The sequence below is a fragment of the Poecilia reticulata genome, linkage group LG14 (assembly GCF_000633615.1).
Source record: "Poecilia reticulata strain Guanapo linkage group LG14, Guppy_female_1.0+MT, whole genome shotgun sequence".
Classification (NCBI taxonomy): domain Eukaryota; kingdom Metazoa; phylum Chordata; class Actinopteri; order Cyprinodontiformes; family Poeciliidae; genus Poecilia; species Poecilia reticulata.
In genome coordinates this window covers 5,446,051-5,462,085 of record NC_024344.1, presented here as the reverse complement: position 1 = coordinate 5,462,085, position 16,035 = coordinate 5,446,051, and the positions used below count along the sequence as shown (strand labels likewise).

At 38.5% G+C, this 16,035-nt stretch overlaps 1 protein-coding gene across 3 annotated transcripts in view; it reads right to left on the bottom strand.

Annotated features, from left to right (window-relative positions):
• Positions 1 to 16,035, bottom strand: part of dclk1a (doublecortin-like kinase 1a) — a 47,130-nt gene that overhangs the window by 24,585 nt on the left and 6,510 nt on the right. For 2 of the 3 annotated variants that reach the window (XM_008427297.2, XM_008427299.2), the window contains exons 4-5: positions 5,930 to 6,041; positions 1,009 to 1,116 (exon numbers count right to left, since the gene is read on the bottom strand). In XM_008427297.2, coding sequence (XP_008425519.1) covers positions 1,009 to 1,116; positions 5,930 to 6,041 — 220 coding nt within the window. The remainder of the gene's footprint in view (positions 1 to 1,008; positions 1,117 to 5,929; positions 6,042 to 16,035) is intronic. The other variant, XM_008427300.2, reaches the window with a different exon arrangement.

Sequence of the window (16,035 nt, the reverse complement as noted above, 5' to 3'; positions counted from 1 at the left end):
AGGATTGAGTCACCAGCCCTCTTATCTTCCCTCTCTCTCCATCTCCTCTCTCTTTTGTTACCTCTCTCATCCCTGCTTGCATTTTTCTCTCTCCCCACCCCCGGGTGAAATCAGCTGGATCTCGTCTCATTTCAATTTGCATTTTGCATGCACCGAGACACGGCTCGCATGTATGTGAACACTGCCAGACAGTCTGCATAGCGCTGATTTCATTACAGCGTTTATTCACACTGTGCTGCGACATGGATGGAAGTAATGAGCTGGATAACATAAGAAAAATAAAGACGAGGGAGTACCGCGACACAAACACACCCCAATTATTTCCACTGGGTCGGTGCCACCATACACACTCCTCATGTACAAACACAGAAACGAAGGCTAGAAGAACTCAGTGAACTACAGTGCCTTGTATTTGTGCCGCATTAACTTTTTTCACATTGTTACAATGAAAATCTTGTTTGCATACAATGTCGTAGACCAACACAAAGTAGCATATAATTGAAAAGTTAAAAGAAATTAATCATTGTAATTCCAGATCATGGTTTTGTATTTTTCTGCATCTATCCATTGACTATCCACTTTACAAGACTTTCCTATCCCTGCTAGAGAAAGGCATCTGCACAGCATGATGCGGTCTTGTCGGTTCAGTTATGTGTAGTGTTTCTTTTCTCCGCACGGGGGATTTTAGACATAAACTAGGATGTCATCTGCAAACAGGGTTTGTCTGTCTGGACTCTATTAATTAGATTTCTGAAAGCAGTTAGCTCAGCTGGTTAAAAACAATTGCGCACCACACATTTCAAGTGATTTTCATTAAAACATTGGAAAAAATGCATCTTTTTCCCTCCACATTGTGCTCGTCTAACATTAAAAATGCTACTAAAACTTGCGGGAGTTTTTGTTTGCAATGTGACAAATTTTTTATTTTTTGCAAGGTGCTGTACATTGCATGACACTGAAGCAAAATTGCTTTAGTAAAAAAGAAGATGAAATAGAGAACCATTTTACCAGAAGCTGGGGACTTGCTGCGATGTGATTGGATCACAGTCCTGGGAGAGCATCGGTTGAGAGAGCCTGACATCTTGCCATAGGTCACTGACTTCATCATGCGGCACTCTGCAAGCACAAACAGCATAAACATGCATTCAGAGGCAATTTGGTGGGCACAGACAAATATAGCTGCTCAAATCGTGTCTAAATTCAGAAAAAATTAGCATTTAAGAACGTTCTCCAAGTCTGGAGGTCTGATGGCTAGATTTAAGCCTGCATTGTTAACAGATAAATGGTAACCTATGAATTCAGCTGTATTTGGGTTTAGCTTCGGATCCCCAGGAAAAATGAGTCCTGACCTTCTCCGGGCTCGCCTTCCAAACAGAATTATTGCGGCGTTTCAGGAGTGGCAGCTGTGACTCATGGGGAACTAGTACTTTGCAGACACACAGTCCAAATAAATGAGCCGTGTGAACGCCAGCACCCAACCTGCCTGCCTCCTTCTTCTCCAAAACTTTTCTCGTCTCCTGCTCATTAACTGAGCCCCATTAAAGCTCATTAACATTTCAGACAAGTGGGAAAGGGAAGAATACGCAGCCTGCCAGGCGTGTCTGGCCTTATCCACCTCATCTGTGTGTGTCTGTGTGGCTGATTGTGTGACATTTTCTGTAACCCTGTGATTAATGTACAATACGGAGTGTTAACATGATGACTGTGTGCCAGAGTTGAGGCAGGGGCGATAATTATAGCGATGCTGAGAGGAGGCAACGTCTTCTGCAGCTCCACTTCCAACTGCCTTACTGCTTAGTCTGTCACTCTGTGTTCCTGTCTGTCCGTTCCTCCGTATTGCTCTCTGTCTGCCAGTGGATAAAGAGGTGTTAACTTACACTCCCCATCCTCTGGCGCAGACAATTCAGGATCGATGTGTGTTGGAGGCAAAAAAAGGATCTTTCAGTAATGTAAGATTATTAAAAAGTAGTTAGGAATTCAACTTTTAGTTACTTTTTGAAGATGTAAAAAAAAAACTTATCTTAGATCACATTTTATTTCATCCATCCATCCATCCATTTTCTAACACCCTTGTCCCTCAGTGGGGTCGGGAGGGGTTCTGGTGCCTATCTCCAGCTAACGTTCCAGGCGAGAGGCGGGGTCACCCTGGACAGGTCGCCAGTCTGTCGCAGGGCAACACAGAGACACACAGGACAAACAACCATGCACACACACACTCACACCTAGGGACAATTTGGGGAGGCCAATTAACCTGACAGTCATGTTTTTGGACTGTGGGAGGAAACCGGAGTACCCGGAGAAAACCCACGCATGCACAGGGAGAACATGCAAACTCCATGCAGAAAGACCAGGGCCGGGAATCGAACCCAGAACCTTCTTGCTGCAAGGCAACAGCTCTACCAACTGCGCCACTGTGCAGCCACATTTTATTTCAGTTTGGGGTAAAAAAAAAAAAAAAAAAAAAGAAAGAAAGTCAGACATGAATTGTACCTGGACGCAGCCCTGCTAGGTTGTTTATCTTAACGTGGCATAGCATAGGCCAGGACAAGTTCTACCTGAAGTGGATACTGAATGGAGAAAAATGTACTGAGTTGGTTGGCAACACAGAATCTGTATACTTCCATATTTAACCTGCTGAGTCCCTTCACACATTTTCCTGGGTGAGAAAAATTGGTTGTTCGTGTTTTCCACTCTATTAAAAGCTTTTCTAACTGAAATTAGCCCAAAAAAATAATTGCATAATACAGAATAAAATGATACTGTGAAAAAAGTCTTGCTTTGTTAATTCCATTAAAAAAACACATAATTCTAAAGTTTTGCAAAAAAGAGAAAACTGGACATTTTTTCTACCTTTGATTTAAGTGATTGTTACATGGCAAGTAGTAAAAGACCAAGAAATTGAAACTTCTTAAATTTAATATCAGAATACTGATTTAACACTAAGGCATAACTGTTTTTTCTTTTTTTTCTTCTTTTTTTTTTAAACAAACTTGAGAAGTTAGATCCGTTTGTCAGATCTGATGTTTTCTGTGTACGTTTTCTGCAAAGTTTAGTTTAGTTTCTTCCTCTTGCCTACGATATAGTCTGTTTCATTAAGAACAACGCCCAGTTCTGAATCTCTGGACATTCAAAAGCTAGTATCAGCAGATGATGGTTCTGCCAGCCTTCTCAGGAGTAAGCTTCAGACACCTTCCTTGGAGTTGCTGCTTACTTTCCCCCAGAGAGACTGAGGTGGCAGAACTACAAGTAGAGCAGAAATACAAGTGCTTTCAAGATAGTAGATGGCCTCATCTGACCCACAGTAACCATTCTATTTTCATGCTGGTGCTGGAAGCTGATGGATCATAAGGTGGTTCAGAAATCAAATTACTTCTCCAAAACTAACCCCCTTAAATCAACATTACATCGGATTATTCTACCCTGAGAAACTTTTTTTTCAAAGACCAGAAAATTAAATTAAAGTTAAACCTTTAATCAACTTAAATAATATTAAGAACATTTGATTTCTGGTTGATAAAACTCTATATCATAGTGCATTATTTCAGCTCTGTTTCTGTCTCTGTTTACTTAATCAAACCATTAGGGAGGGGGTTAATAATAAAACTAACCCTTGATTACAATAATTATTGTCTCAGGTGGTTTTCATAATTATCCTTATCTGAAGTGTAATTATTTTTGATTGCTCATTAAAAAAGCTTACTTTGTCTTGGATGAGCTCCAAGACAAAAGCCACAGCTGACGAAAGAAGAACACAAAAGTCACACCTTTACAAAAACACATGATCCTCAAGAAGTGGAAAAGTTGAACTTTTTGGAAGGTATGCATCATGGTACACCTGGCACAAAACTAACATAACATAGGGTTAGGCTGCCAGACAATAATCCAAAGCACACCATGAAGTCTAACTCTGAATGGCTTCATTTTGAAGTTTGAAGCGGCTCATTTAAAGTCTAGACTTAAACGAGGAGCTGAGGCATGACATAGGCATTTCATGCTTCAAACCTTGCAATGCCACCTGAATTTAAATAATTCTGCAAAGAAGAGGGGACCAAAATTCACCCAGACAGAAAAGCATGATGGTGGTTTTTGCTGCCAAGAGTGACACAACCAGTTTTTAGGAGCAAGTTGCTTTGGATAGCTAATAAATGTAATCATAATTTGAAAACTGCATTTTGTGTTTACTCAGGTTGTCTTCTGATGATAAAAAGAGAGAGGAAATCTCCAAAGCTCATAATGAAGCACAGAAAAATGGGTCTCCATATCATGATTAATTGTTTTTTTTACAATTATAAGACATATTTTTGTTCATTCAGACAGATAGTTTTGTTTCTTTAAGAATGTGTTATTATATAAAATCTGACTCCATCCAGTATAAAAAAAAGATTCATGCTCTTTTTTAAACATTAACATGAGGGCAACGGTAGAGATGCGTGCTCTACCTGTATGTTCCATCTTTACTACTGATGCCAACATTGAAAAGAAGGAATGTTTAATCAGAAAGATACAGTAAGAAGTAGACTGACTGCTAAGATCACCACTTCTGGAGATAATTATGAGTAATTCCAGATAATACAAATTCAAAACCATAAAACCCCCACTGCTGCATGTGGGTGGTTGCTTTGTGGGTTTTCTCAAGAGGGAAGAAGGTCACCAAAGGAAGACTGGCTAATGGATTCAGGTAAGTATTATGATTTGGAAATGAAATGAGAAAAAATGGTGTGAAAAAAAAGAAAGAATAATGAAAAGGGGTGGATGGCTGGAGACTCAGGTTGGATGGACTTTATTCGGTGAATAAAGGGCTACAAATTAGACAAATGTACAGAATAAAATTTGAACAAAAGCCAACACAAACTGATTCATGTGGGAGCAGAGGAGGGAAAGAATACAGATGAGCACTAAATGGCAACAGAAGGAGAAGCAGACAGCAAATCACAGATGGGTGAAGTGAGGACAGAGCGTATCCTCAGTGGGCCGTGATGGTAAGATGGAAAGAAAGGGAGCAGGGTTGTAAGAGGTGAGACAAGAACAGGAGACAAGAGGAGGGTTAAGAAAAGAAGGATCAGCACACATCGCAGCACGGACTTAATTTCTTTCGTAACCTGAAGCAGAAAGATGGCAGTCCTTCAGGAAATGAAGCGATAGTCAAAGCAGATGGATTTTACATCAGGTTCATTAATCACAGCAGTCACATCCCATGGTAAATGTTTGTATTTAAGGAGGCCGTTTCCTGCCACTTGCTAGTGGCAATACATTTCCAGAGAATGTTGTTGTGTTAGATTGTACTAATCAGTTTATGCTTCTCCGTAATTATAGCTTGTTCTTCATTTAATTAGATCAACAGACCCTGAAAGGATTCAGATAACTGCTTTTTATGTGACTGAATGTTTGCTTCCCCTCTGGTTCCCATTGTGAATGAGTGATTCGAATGCTGAAAAGAATGCATATAACACATGCAGGGAAATCTGTAGCACATCTCCTTCTGGTCTGACTCTTAAAATGCAAAAAAGGACAACTCAAGGAGATACAAACACATAAAGAATAAATGTGTCAGTACATCCATTCTGCTTGTACGCAAAGCATTTAGTGTCTTGCAAAGCTCTTTATATACATCGGAAATGTTTACATTCTGTCTGTGTTTTATCAGGATTTAATGTGGTAAACCAAAATAAAGCATAAAAGAAAAAGTGGATTTTTCAAACTGGCGTTCATGTATGACAAAAGGTAGCTAAAGGAACATGTGCGACACAGCTGAGGAGCTGAGCAGGTTTCTGAGAATCACATCAATATCTCTTTTCTAGGATGGCCCAATTTTTATTGCAAAAAATGTATCGCTATCAACAAATACTGTATGTGACTGTATTGTTGACCAAGTTGTATAATTCTGAGTGTGTAACTTCAGCAAGAAACAATGAAAATTTTCGTAGAGCACCTTTTCCCTTACCACTCTCATCCAACATCAGGTCGTCATGGTAGCGGAACTTCTCTGGTCCACAGGCCACAAAAATATCCTCCTCACCAAAGAAGTCCTGCAGGCATGCAACCTAGAAGTCAAGACAGACATGTGAGTTGGTATTTTAGCAACACTGTTTAATCCAGAGCGCCAAGCAGAATGTACAGCAGCTGCTGCTTTCTGCAATCAGAGCTGTTCCTGCAAAGAAATATTCTCTACAAGGTCTGACAAATTTTAAAATAATGGCTTTTTAGTGACACAGTCCAAATTCGATTTCTTCAAGCAAAAACTGAACGTTTTATGTTTTGGTGGAAACATCACATTAACCAAGCTTCAGGAGACTAACAAAGATCGCCCAGGTTGTCTGTTTGTGTTTGTTGTCGGCGCACGCAGCAGTTCTTCGCTGTTTATCAGCCTGTTGGTAACTATAATAAGACCTTGCTAAGTTGCAATTTGCTGATGTGCAGCGGCATGTAAACCAGACACCCAGAGAAGCAAGTGGGAGGTTCTCTTCCCATAATTCTTGCATCCTATAAATAGGAATAAATAAATCACATGAGAAAAAAATATATAATGCGAGTAAACATAATGGACTTCCAGGAGAGAGGACATTAAAATAACAAGATCACTGTCTAATAGGAACATAAGTGACTAAATTCACATCTGACTCAGTCTTAATGACTCACTGTCGCTCTTTGACAGACTCCATACTGTGCAGTTTATACCAGCTGACAGCATCCATTTAAATGCAAACTTACAAATCACAGGAACCTCCTCTGGAAAGAAGGATTCATTAATGTAGTATATGATGAATAATTGTTATTATACACATTATTTGCAAGTTGCTACAATAAACATACCCAGCTGATCATTACTAGATGGATTTTGCGGCTTTTTAATTTCCAAATGCATTCTTGTGTTGCGGTTGAAAAGTCAGAATGAGAGGAATCAATCTGAAAAGGGTAGAGAATGAAACTGATCTAAACTCTGAATGATTTACTCAACTGAGTTAATTACACACTTCAGGTCAAACCATCACATTTGAGCCTCAAGCCACCAATATTCTAAATTATATCTCATGCATTGGCAACATTACAGTCAGAAACACTCTTTATGAGATGGCAACAGTTCATCTGCCATGACAAATTTCTCGCCACAAAACCTATTAAGAGCTATTACAGCTTAAGCTGCTCGGATGTGTAGCACCGCCTGGAGAAAACACATAAACACAAAACAACTGTTATTGCATTTTCAGAGCAATTAATATCCAAGAATCTATTTAGATTCTCATCTGCCCGCAAACTAGAGCCCCCAAAATAAAGTCAAAGCTTATGTAATGGCATCACCGGCAAAGTACTGCATAGGCAGGAGAAAGGGGTCTGATAAAAGAAAGTTTGATGGTATGTGATGAGTATGAGAATATAAGGAGACCGTTTTATCCCTTAAACAAGGCATGAGTGAGATAAGGAAGGAGCTTTAAATCAAACACTCTGACACAAACTGTCTTCTAAGCATGCATTATTTCCCAATAACTTTTCAAATCCCGCACCGTGTGTGTGTGTATTTCCGAGTGTGTTCATGCATTCGGCCTCAGACAGAATGAGGATGAGCGCTGCTGCACAAGTAAACATGAAAGGAAATTACACTCTTGTTTCATAACAGATTGCATATTGCTTTGTTCCCTGATGTCCCCTGACAGAGTTCTGATGATTTCAGGGCCGAGCGTCTCCACTTCCCAAAAACATAACAATGATACAGACTCTGACGCTGCTAATGTTTCCCAAAAGTGCCGATACTGATGAAAAACTTTCAGACAGATATGCTTCTTAGGTAATATGTCGTATTATTTCAGCGTTCTATTCATTTCCTATGAACGATAGCATTTCTTGGACCCAGAGAACAGGAAATAAAAACCACAACAACTATCAGATTAATGTTGTTGTTCAAACAATTTCAGAACTTTGCAGTTTTTTCACTTTCTTAGATTTTTTTAAAGCATAGATCATACCTCTATATAAAGCCGTTATATAACATGGCTGTACAAAGGGTATATAAAGTGCGGTGACAGAGTGTTTACAATTTGAATCATCATTTTCACAAGCCACATTAGTGCCTGATTAGTGCCAGACCTATAGATTTAAAAAAAAATCACTTAATCAGGACCGTCTGGCAGCATGAAGAAAGCTAAATGATCTCAAAAACCTACACATTACACTCAGATTTAAATAAATCCAAGAAGAGTTATGAAACAAAGTCACTGACATCTATCAGAATGATGGTAGTGGTGAGCCTTCCTGACCATTACTTAGCCTATTACTGTAAATCCACATTAAAAACATATCCACAAGGTCAAAAGTTTAATTTTGGGGGCCCCTAGTTAAAGTCCAAATCTAATTCTGATTAGATTGCTGCAATTTGATCTTAAACTGGCAGCTCAAGGAAAATCATATAGTCTGAATGAATTCAAGCAATTCAGAAAAGAATAGTTTGTCAAAATTCCTCCACAGTGATGTCAAAGACTTGCAAATACCTGACAATAGCTGTTTCATCCAGGGCGGCATAAATACTTTTGAAGTTTAGGGGACATTTACTTTTAACATAAGGCCAGAATAGCCGTGATAACTGTATTTACTTTGGTTATTTCTGCCATTTTCTTTGTACATATTTTATTATTATTATTATTATTGAATGGTTTAAAGTTATTTGTGTAAAGAAATGTCAGTAAATATCATTCGAAATAAAACAGATACAATGTTCAAGAAATAAAAATAGGTAAATGTTGCTCACACCATTTAAAAATGAACTCCAATTAGTTGATTAGATCTGTGCATTATTTAAATTCTAATTAAATTATTTACCCCTCAGGATAAATTTAATCAGCTCCTGGCAGCGTCAAAAAACATTAGTAGTAGGATGGCGATATAAAGCAGAGTTCAGAAGAAGAAGAAAAGCTATCTATGGTGACACCTTTATGCTGATGAGCAGGACAGGAGAACAAACTGTGAACAACAGAGGGGCGTGAAAAAATATGGTTTCCATGGCAGTAATGTCCTTTGGCCATAGATGCATGCAGGCCATGTGCCACTTTATTGCACAATGTGCAGGCAGAGATAACAGAGTGCCATCATTCATATTTTAGCTACTCTGAGTATTGTACCCAGCAGAACTATGTCATTCATAAAAATCCCCACATGAATGCATCCATGCTTCGCATGGCCTGGTTATGCTGAAACCCTTATGCAATACCTCTTTTTTTAAACCGTTGTGCTCACAAGAAAGCACAGCCAATGAAGGAGAGCAGAGGGAAACATATCATATAAAAGTGGAAAGAGAAATCAAATCTCCAACTCCCCAGAGTTAAACCAAAAGCAAATACAGAACAAGAAAAATGGAAGAAGAAGAAAAAAAACCACAACAGGGGAGATCTGTTTCTGACTGCAGTTCTGAGCCCCTCATTGTGCTAGATGACAAAACAAGCATCTTTGATGTATCTGGTTCTCTGTTCCTACAGAGAAGTAGTGGGCAACAACATGGGCCACTTTCAGGAACAAGGACAGGATGAAATAAACAGAACAAAAAACAGGGGCAGAGTGGTGTGAAGAGGGGTAATTTCATAACCAGTCTCTTTCTCCGTGCTGTCCATTACACACACGACTGACTGCACAGTTTACACTCTATACATACATTTCAATGGCTACAATACAAAAAATGCATACAAATCCAGAATAAGACAGAACAAGCGAAGTGTGATATTGCAAAATTGTAGTCATCACCTTCTTCATAAAAGGCCATTTGCAGAAATAATGAATGCTAGTCGTTTTGATGTTATTAGTGTGCTGCCACCTAGTGTTCAAATCACAAAACTACAATTCTGTTAGTTCTCTCTTCTGTTTCTGCTACTTGTTTTCGTCTACTAAACAAACAAAAACACAAAAATAATTTATGCTTTTATAAATAGTTAGTAACTAGTTATTTAGCTTGTTTAGCAACTCTAGTGCTGTAAAAAATAGAATTTGCTGAACAATTACAGAAATCATTACCACAGCTGGACAAACAACACCACATGGTGGCGCTGTTTACCTATAAGACATGGAAGGAAACAACAATTTACCAGAAGCAAAAGAGTCCATGGACTGAATTTCTGATATTAAGTGACTTTTTTTTAAATCAGGTTACAAAAGATTAAAGATTGTCTTGAAACACAGCAGTGCTGATAAAAGGATGTGGGAAAGAGGAATGTATTTTAAACACATTCACTATGAATAACATGCAGATCCAGTGACTGAGCAAAAGCAGATGAAAAACAAGATGCTTTAAACTGTGAACTAAGTAAGCACCACTATATCTCATCTTGTTCAAAGAAAATATGTGGGCATAAAGTACAGCACCTTGTAAAAGTATTAACACCCCTTGATTTTATTCGACTGACCAATGTAAACTTGTGCATATTAAAGTGGTGGAAAGAAATTAATTTTGAGTCCCTTTTACGCTGATACACTTGAACAAAATTCAGTGCAATCAATTGTAAGTAATCACCTATTGAATGAGTGGAGTCAACGTGTGAGAGTTACACTCACTTTCTGAAGGAAGAAAAACATTTAAAAACAAACCTATAAGAAAAGACCCATTTTTAACTTGCAGCTTAGAACATCTACAGAAAACTATAACTGCATGTCACTGATAATGTCATTGTCAGGGTGAAACATGACGGTGGCAGCATCATGGTGTGGGGATTCGGGAGGCTTTTCTTTGGGACGGACAGGACAGTGGGTCGTGTTTCATTTGAAAATAGATGGAGGAAAATACAAGTCAATCCTGTGTTCTGGATGTAGAAGACTTGAAGCAGAGGTTTAGCTTTCAGCAGCCATAGTGGTTTGTTCTATTTGCTTAGTTTGCCAGATACAGTTTATGTTTTACACTTTTTAAAAAAAAAATTTATTAAACACCACTGCAAGATTCACGCGCAGCTCATATCGGAGCCACCCAGTGATCTAGATCTCTGAGACAGGCTGTCTTGCTCAGTTGCAGTTATAGCAAATCAGCAGCTAAGAACAAATGATTAGTGACAGCGCTTCTTGTTCTGCACATTTACATCAGCTATTCTTGTCTTGCGTGTCATATGGCAGGTCTTACTTGAGCAGTCATCTCCCAGCTCCTCAGGTTTTACGTTACCACTTCTGACAGCCTCACCATAGCAAAACAATATGAAACTAATTACTGCTGCGTCTTAAATGTGAAGACAACTAAAGCAAACTCTGAAATAACACATAAAACAAGCAAAAATAAAAGTCTTATTGTGAAATTATGTTTTGTTCAGTTTAAGATTTACCAAAACGGTGACTGTAAACTTGTTTTCTAAAAGGTTTAATAGTGTCCTTGCAGCTTTTGTTTAATTTTGAGCTTCGGGGTCATCATGTCTCTTACATTATACTTAAATATGGAGTGCTGACATTTCAAGGACATGTTTTTTGATATGTTACTTGTTAGAGAAGTAATATAATAAAAAAATGGACCAATTCAGCAGAATTCCTGCATAATCTGTTAGAAGCAGAATCTAACAGGTTGCTGCAAAGCCAGAACTCAACCTCCAATATTCTTCCACCACAATAGACTTACAGTGTTTACACAGAGGACATGGTGAGGGCAGCGTAATCCAGCCCACAGAAATACCACAGTTTGGAGGGATGAGCTGCTGCTGTGTTCTGCCAAAGAAGCTTAGATCAGTGGAGCTCTCCATGGTCCTGGAATCACAGTTGCAAGCTAAAAGGGCCAGCATCTACCTGTCTATCAATCTATCTGTCATTTTTTCATAATTTTTCATGCTTATCAAAGAGAATTTATATATTTTGAAGTCTTTGCTACACAAATTAAATGTTCCCCTTTGTTCAGGCCATTAGTTCTAGTTCAGTTCTTTTCTCATTTTGAGAGTTTATTTTCACAGTCTTTGTTCTCCCTTGTTTTGCGTAGAAAACACAAAACAGGAAAAATTTGATTGATATTTTAGGGTCAAGATCATCTGTCATCTGAAAAAGGGAACACTGGCTAAAACTCAATTTCACAAAGGTAGGAGGCGAGAACAAAGCACCTCAGAAGCCAAATTTACACATCACTGCTGTTTAATTAGCAGAGCCCAGACTGAACGGTCACGTTTCATCAGACACCTGCCACGAAATGAGAAATGATTAATTTCGGGAAGCAGTAGAGGTCAGGAAGAGTGAGAAAGACAAACAGGAGCGGTGACAAGAGGCCAGTTAACTGTGTTCACCTCAAACCAGCAGATGCCTGCCAGGCTGGCTGCTCTGTTGCATAACACCTTATGTAACCACTTCTGTTCACCACATGGTGGGAGGGAGAGGAAAAGTTTCTGATGGAGCTGTGATTTTTTTTCTTTATTAAATGTGACAGCATCTCCCCACCCTCCATGTGTTAAAACACATCATTTGGCAGCTCTGATTAAAAAAAGGAAAAAAAAAGGAAACGAAAGTTCTACTGCTTTCTCAGGGACACACAGCCTGAATATGACTTCATCTTATGCGTCGAACAATTATCTTTGCTGCCTTCTATACATTTCGGCTGCACGTCCTGTCAGCCTATTACCAGTTTTCTCCACCAATTATTTCACACTACTTCTGAAACAAACCGACATATTCATCCCTTATATGAAAAGGGAGGTAGTGCCAGTAAAACCATCTAGTAGTTTAAGAAAAGTGCAATATTTCTTTTTCAAAATTTTAAAAAGCAATGTCATAGAAATATTATAGTTACATTTTGGGATGACATTATCAGCAACAACAAAGCCCCTTTTTCCCCACTTCTGTGTGACCTTCACCATCTTAGGGTCAGATGTGAGCATCAACTACAAAGAAACTCAATCCAACAGGTTGAATATGTTACTGGAACGCAAAGTGAGAATTCCTGACACTTGGAATCTAGTAACAAAGAATTACACAGTATAAACGTATGTTCCAACATCTATAATATAAACAACTAATATTGCAGTGGATGACAGGAAATCATACTTTGCATGCAAAATTTACAACACACTGGCACGATATTACTTATTTTCCTGTCCATACAAAGGTGGCCCAAACTTTGCTGTTATTTCAGCTTCAGCTTTTCTAGGATTGCTGTCTTGAAGGTTTAGGGATGAAGATATGGGATTATTTGTACATCTTGTTCAAAAGTGTATTGGTGAGGTCAGACGCTAATGTTGGATGAGAAGCCCTGAGTTTCGATTTCTGCTGCAGTTTCAGTCTGGAAACTGATTAGACCATGTCCAGAAATCATCTCAAATTGTGTGGGTTTTTTTTCATTAAGGGTGATGCTTTAATGTGGGGAAATTGGGATAAAATGTGACTATGATTTTACAGTAAACAAAAAAAGACATATCATGTTTCAATGTTTATTGACTCAATAATCTGGTTAATATATTGTTATCTATAACATTTATACATTCTAAGTTTTTATACACAGACCTAAAGAGAAACGGAATAAATATAAAATTGCCTAGTAGCAGATTTCAAATGTGTTTTATTTGTTTTTTTTTCTGACAGACTCTCAACAATAATCAGTAATAATCAGTTTTTGCCGTTTTCTTTTTTATAGAGTAAAACACATCTGACGTTAACTGGTTAGTTAGGCTGCAGCCAACTGTGGTGACGCATTGTTACAGTTATTGTATTAATCTTTAATTTTCAGAAGGAGAGAGCATTATTCAGTTCAGTCTGACAGCTCAGAGATGTCTATGTGTTCTTTATGCAACTAACAGCATAGAGCTGGAACACAGCTTTCTACCATACAAATACACTGAAACTGTGTGTGTGTGTGTGTGTGTGTGTGTGTGTGTGTGTGTGTGTGTGTGTGTGTGCATCTGAACTTGCGATGTGACTGAGTTCTCCCCAGTCTGCCGGTGCTACAAACGTCTGCCATCGATCCTAACTTGGCAACAGATCCTCTGACTGTACGACCAGAGCTCCAATCTGCTACAGTGACTCTTCACAGGCAGACAGAGACACACACGAAAAGCTCAGTCACTGAGTCAGAGAGAAAGCCAAACATGAAATCAACTTTGCTGAAAAAAAAGATGCTTGAAATAACTTGTTTACTAACAGAAGCAACAGTATTCTCCCAAAATTCTTCAAAAAAAAGAAAAAAAATTCAAACTTTGTCAACTTGCACTTAGAGCAGTGCTGATACATTACATACCTGCTCATACTCGCAGAGAAATACCTACACACCCCCTCACACACATGCACTACAACGAGTGGCTGTGATTCAGCAGATCTGAAAGAGCAGATGCACTTTTCCCACTCATGCAACGCAGAACTGTGACACCATCGACACGCCTAAAAAACTGAGGATGAAAAGCAGATAAATGCTTAGACATGAAGGTGAGATAATTTTCACATAATTCTGACGTAATATGAAGGTTCTTTGGGTAACTCTGTTGCAGCCCTTCTCTGTAGTTCTACAGAGTTGGAAAAAAGATTAACAGAGGATAAACTAAAATAAATTATGGAAGGAAGTTCATAAGACTTGATTTTACAAATCAATCCTCATTGCTATACAATAAATTATAGCAAAATAAGGAAGGTGAATGACTGAAGCAGTAATGTAATTTGTTCAGCATTTAAATATGTTGCACAGACAGCAGATGGAAATGCCAAAATAAAATTCTTTCCATAGGGGAAAATCTTAACATGAGATTAAAAATTGTCAGAATGCAAAGAAACCAGAGGAGGGAAATAAAAGCTGCATGGTCTTGCCAGCAAGGAGAGAATGGTGCCAGCAATGCAGTTTAAGACGTGAGAGCTGCACTGCAGATTGTGAACAAGTTGCTCTTCCTCATTTCTCTCCCACATAACACCTGCATTAAAACTGGGTCATTTAATGTGCAGGAAAATACATAGCAGAACTGTATCCTTGATAATAGGAGTGGACTCTTTAAATCATATGAAGAATTAACATGGCCAGCATAATCAGTGCATTAGTGTCAGCATTTAGCATTGCATAACACAAGACGCAAAAAAATTGGTTATATTAAAATTACAGTGTGCATTTGAGGAATATTGAAGGAATGATCAAATCGATTCAAATTCTAAAACGTTATTAAGGCTATTAAGTTATTAGGTAGAAGATACCAAAGGACAAGTTTGACAAACACTACTCAAATATACCCAAAGTGAACTAAGTTGTGACTGGTCAACACTGCTAAATATATAAAACTATTAAGGAACACAGGCATATTTATTTTTATTTGCATTTGTATGAATTTGTATTTGGATGTTTTCTTCTTTATTCAATAAGGAAGAAAACAGGCTAAGATGTGCTACAATCAAAGCACATCTTAGCCAACTGGGCTAAGATGGGCTATAGCCCAGTTGGCTAAGATGTGCTGGAGATAAAGCTATGGCATCACTTCATGCTTCTTTTGGCAAAATCTAAATGAATGCAGTGAAAGGTCTGTGTTACACATCGAATATGCATGAGGCACACAAATGCTGACAGAGGCAGCAGGTGGGGTCTGCCATAGTGCCTGTGTGTGTAAACAGAGCTAAGAAGTATTAATACGCCGGCCACGTTCGTGTCCTAAGCCACTTACGGGTCGTCTATTGTCATGATCAGTCTGTGCAGACCACGTCATGCCGGTGTGCTACTGTGATAATTCAACAGCACGTAAACCAGTTCCTTAGCAACTAGACTAAATTTTCTGAAAAACTAGCAAAACAAAGCTCAAAACAGTTAGGTTGTGCTTACACAAAAAGAAGGGGAAGAATCTAAACTGGATGGATTTAGTATTGGAGGTGGAATCTGATCTAGGCTCCTGAAGCAAGATTCTCGTATTACACAGATATCCAAATGATCACAGAGGAGTAAGAGCTCACAGCAGAGAGGAGGCGGCACAGTGTATCAGATACTCACAGAGACTTGCTCCCATTGTGTTACACATTGCCGAACAAAAGTATTCACACCCCCTTGAACTTGTTCAGATGTTTTCAGGCTACAACTACAAACATTAATGTATTTTGTTGGGATTGCATGTTGTGAACCAACACAAAATATAACATATTATGAAGCACAAAGGA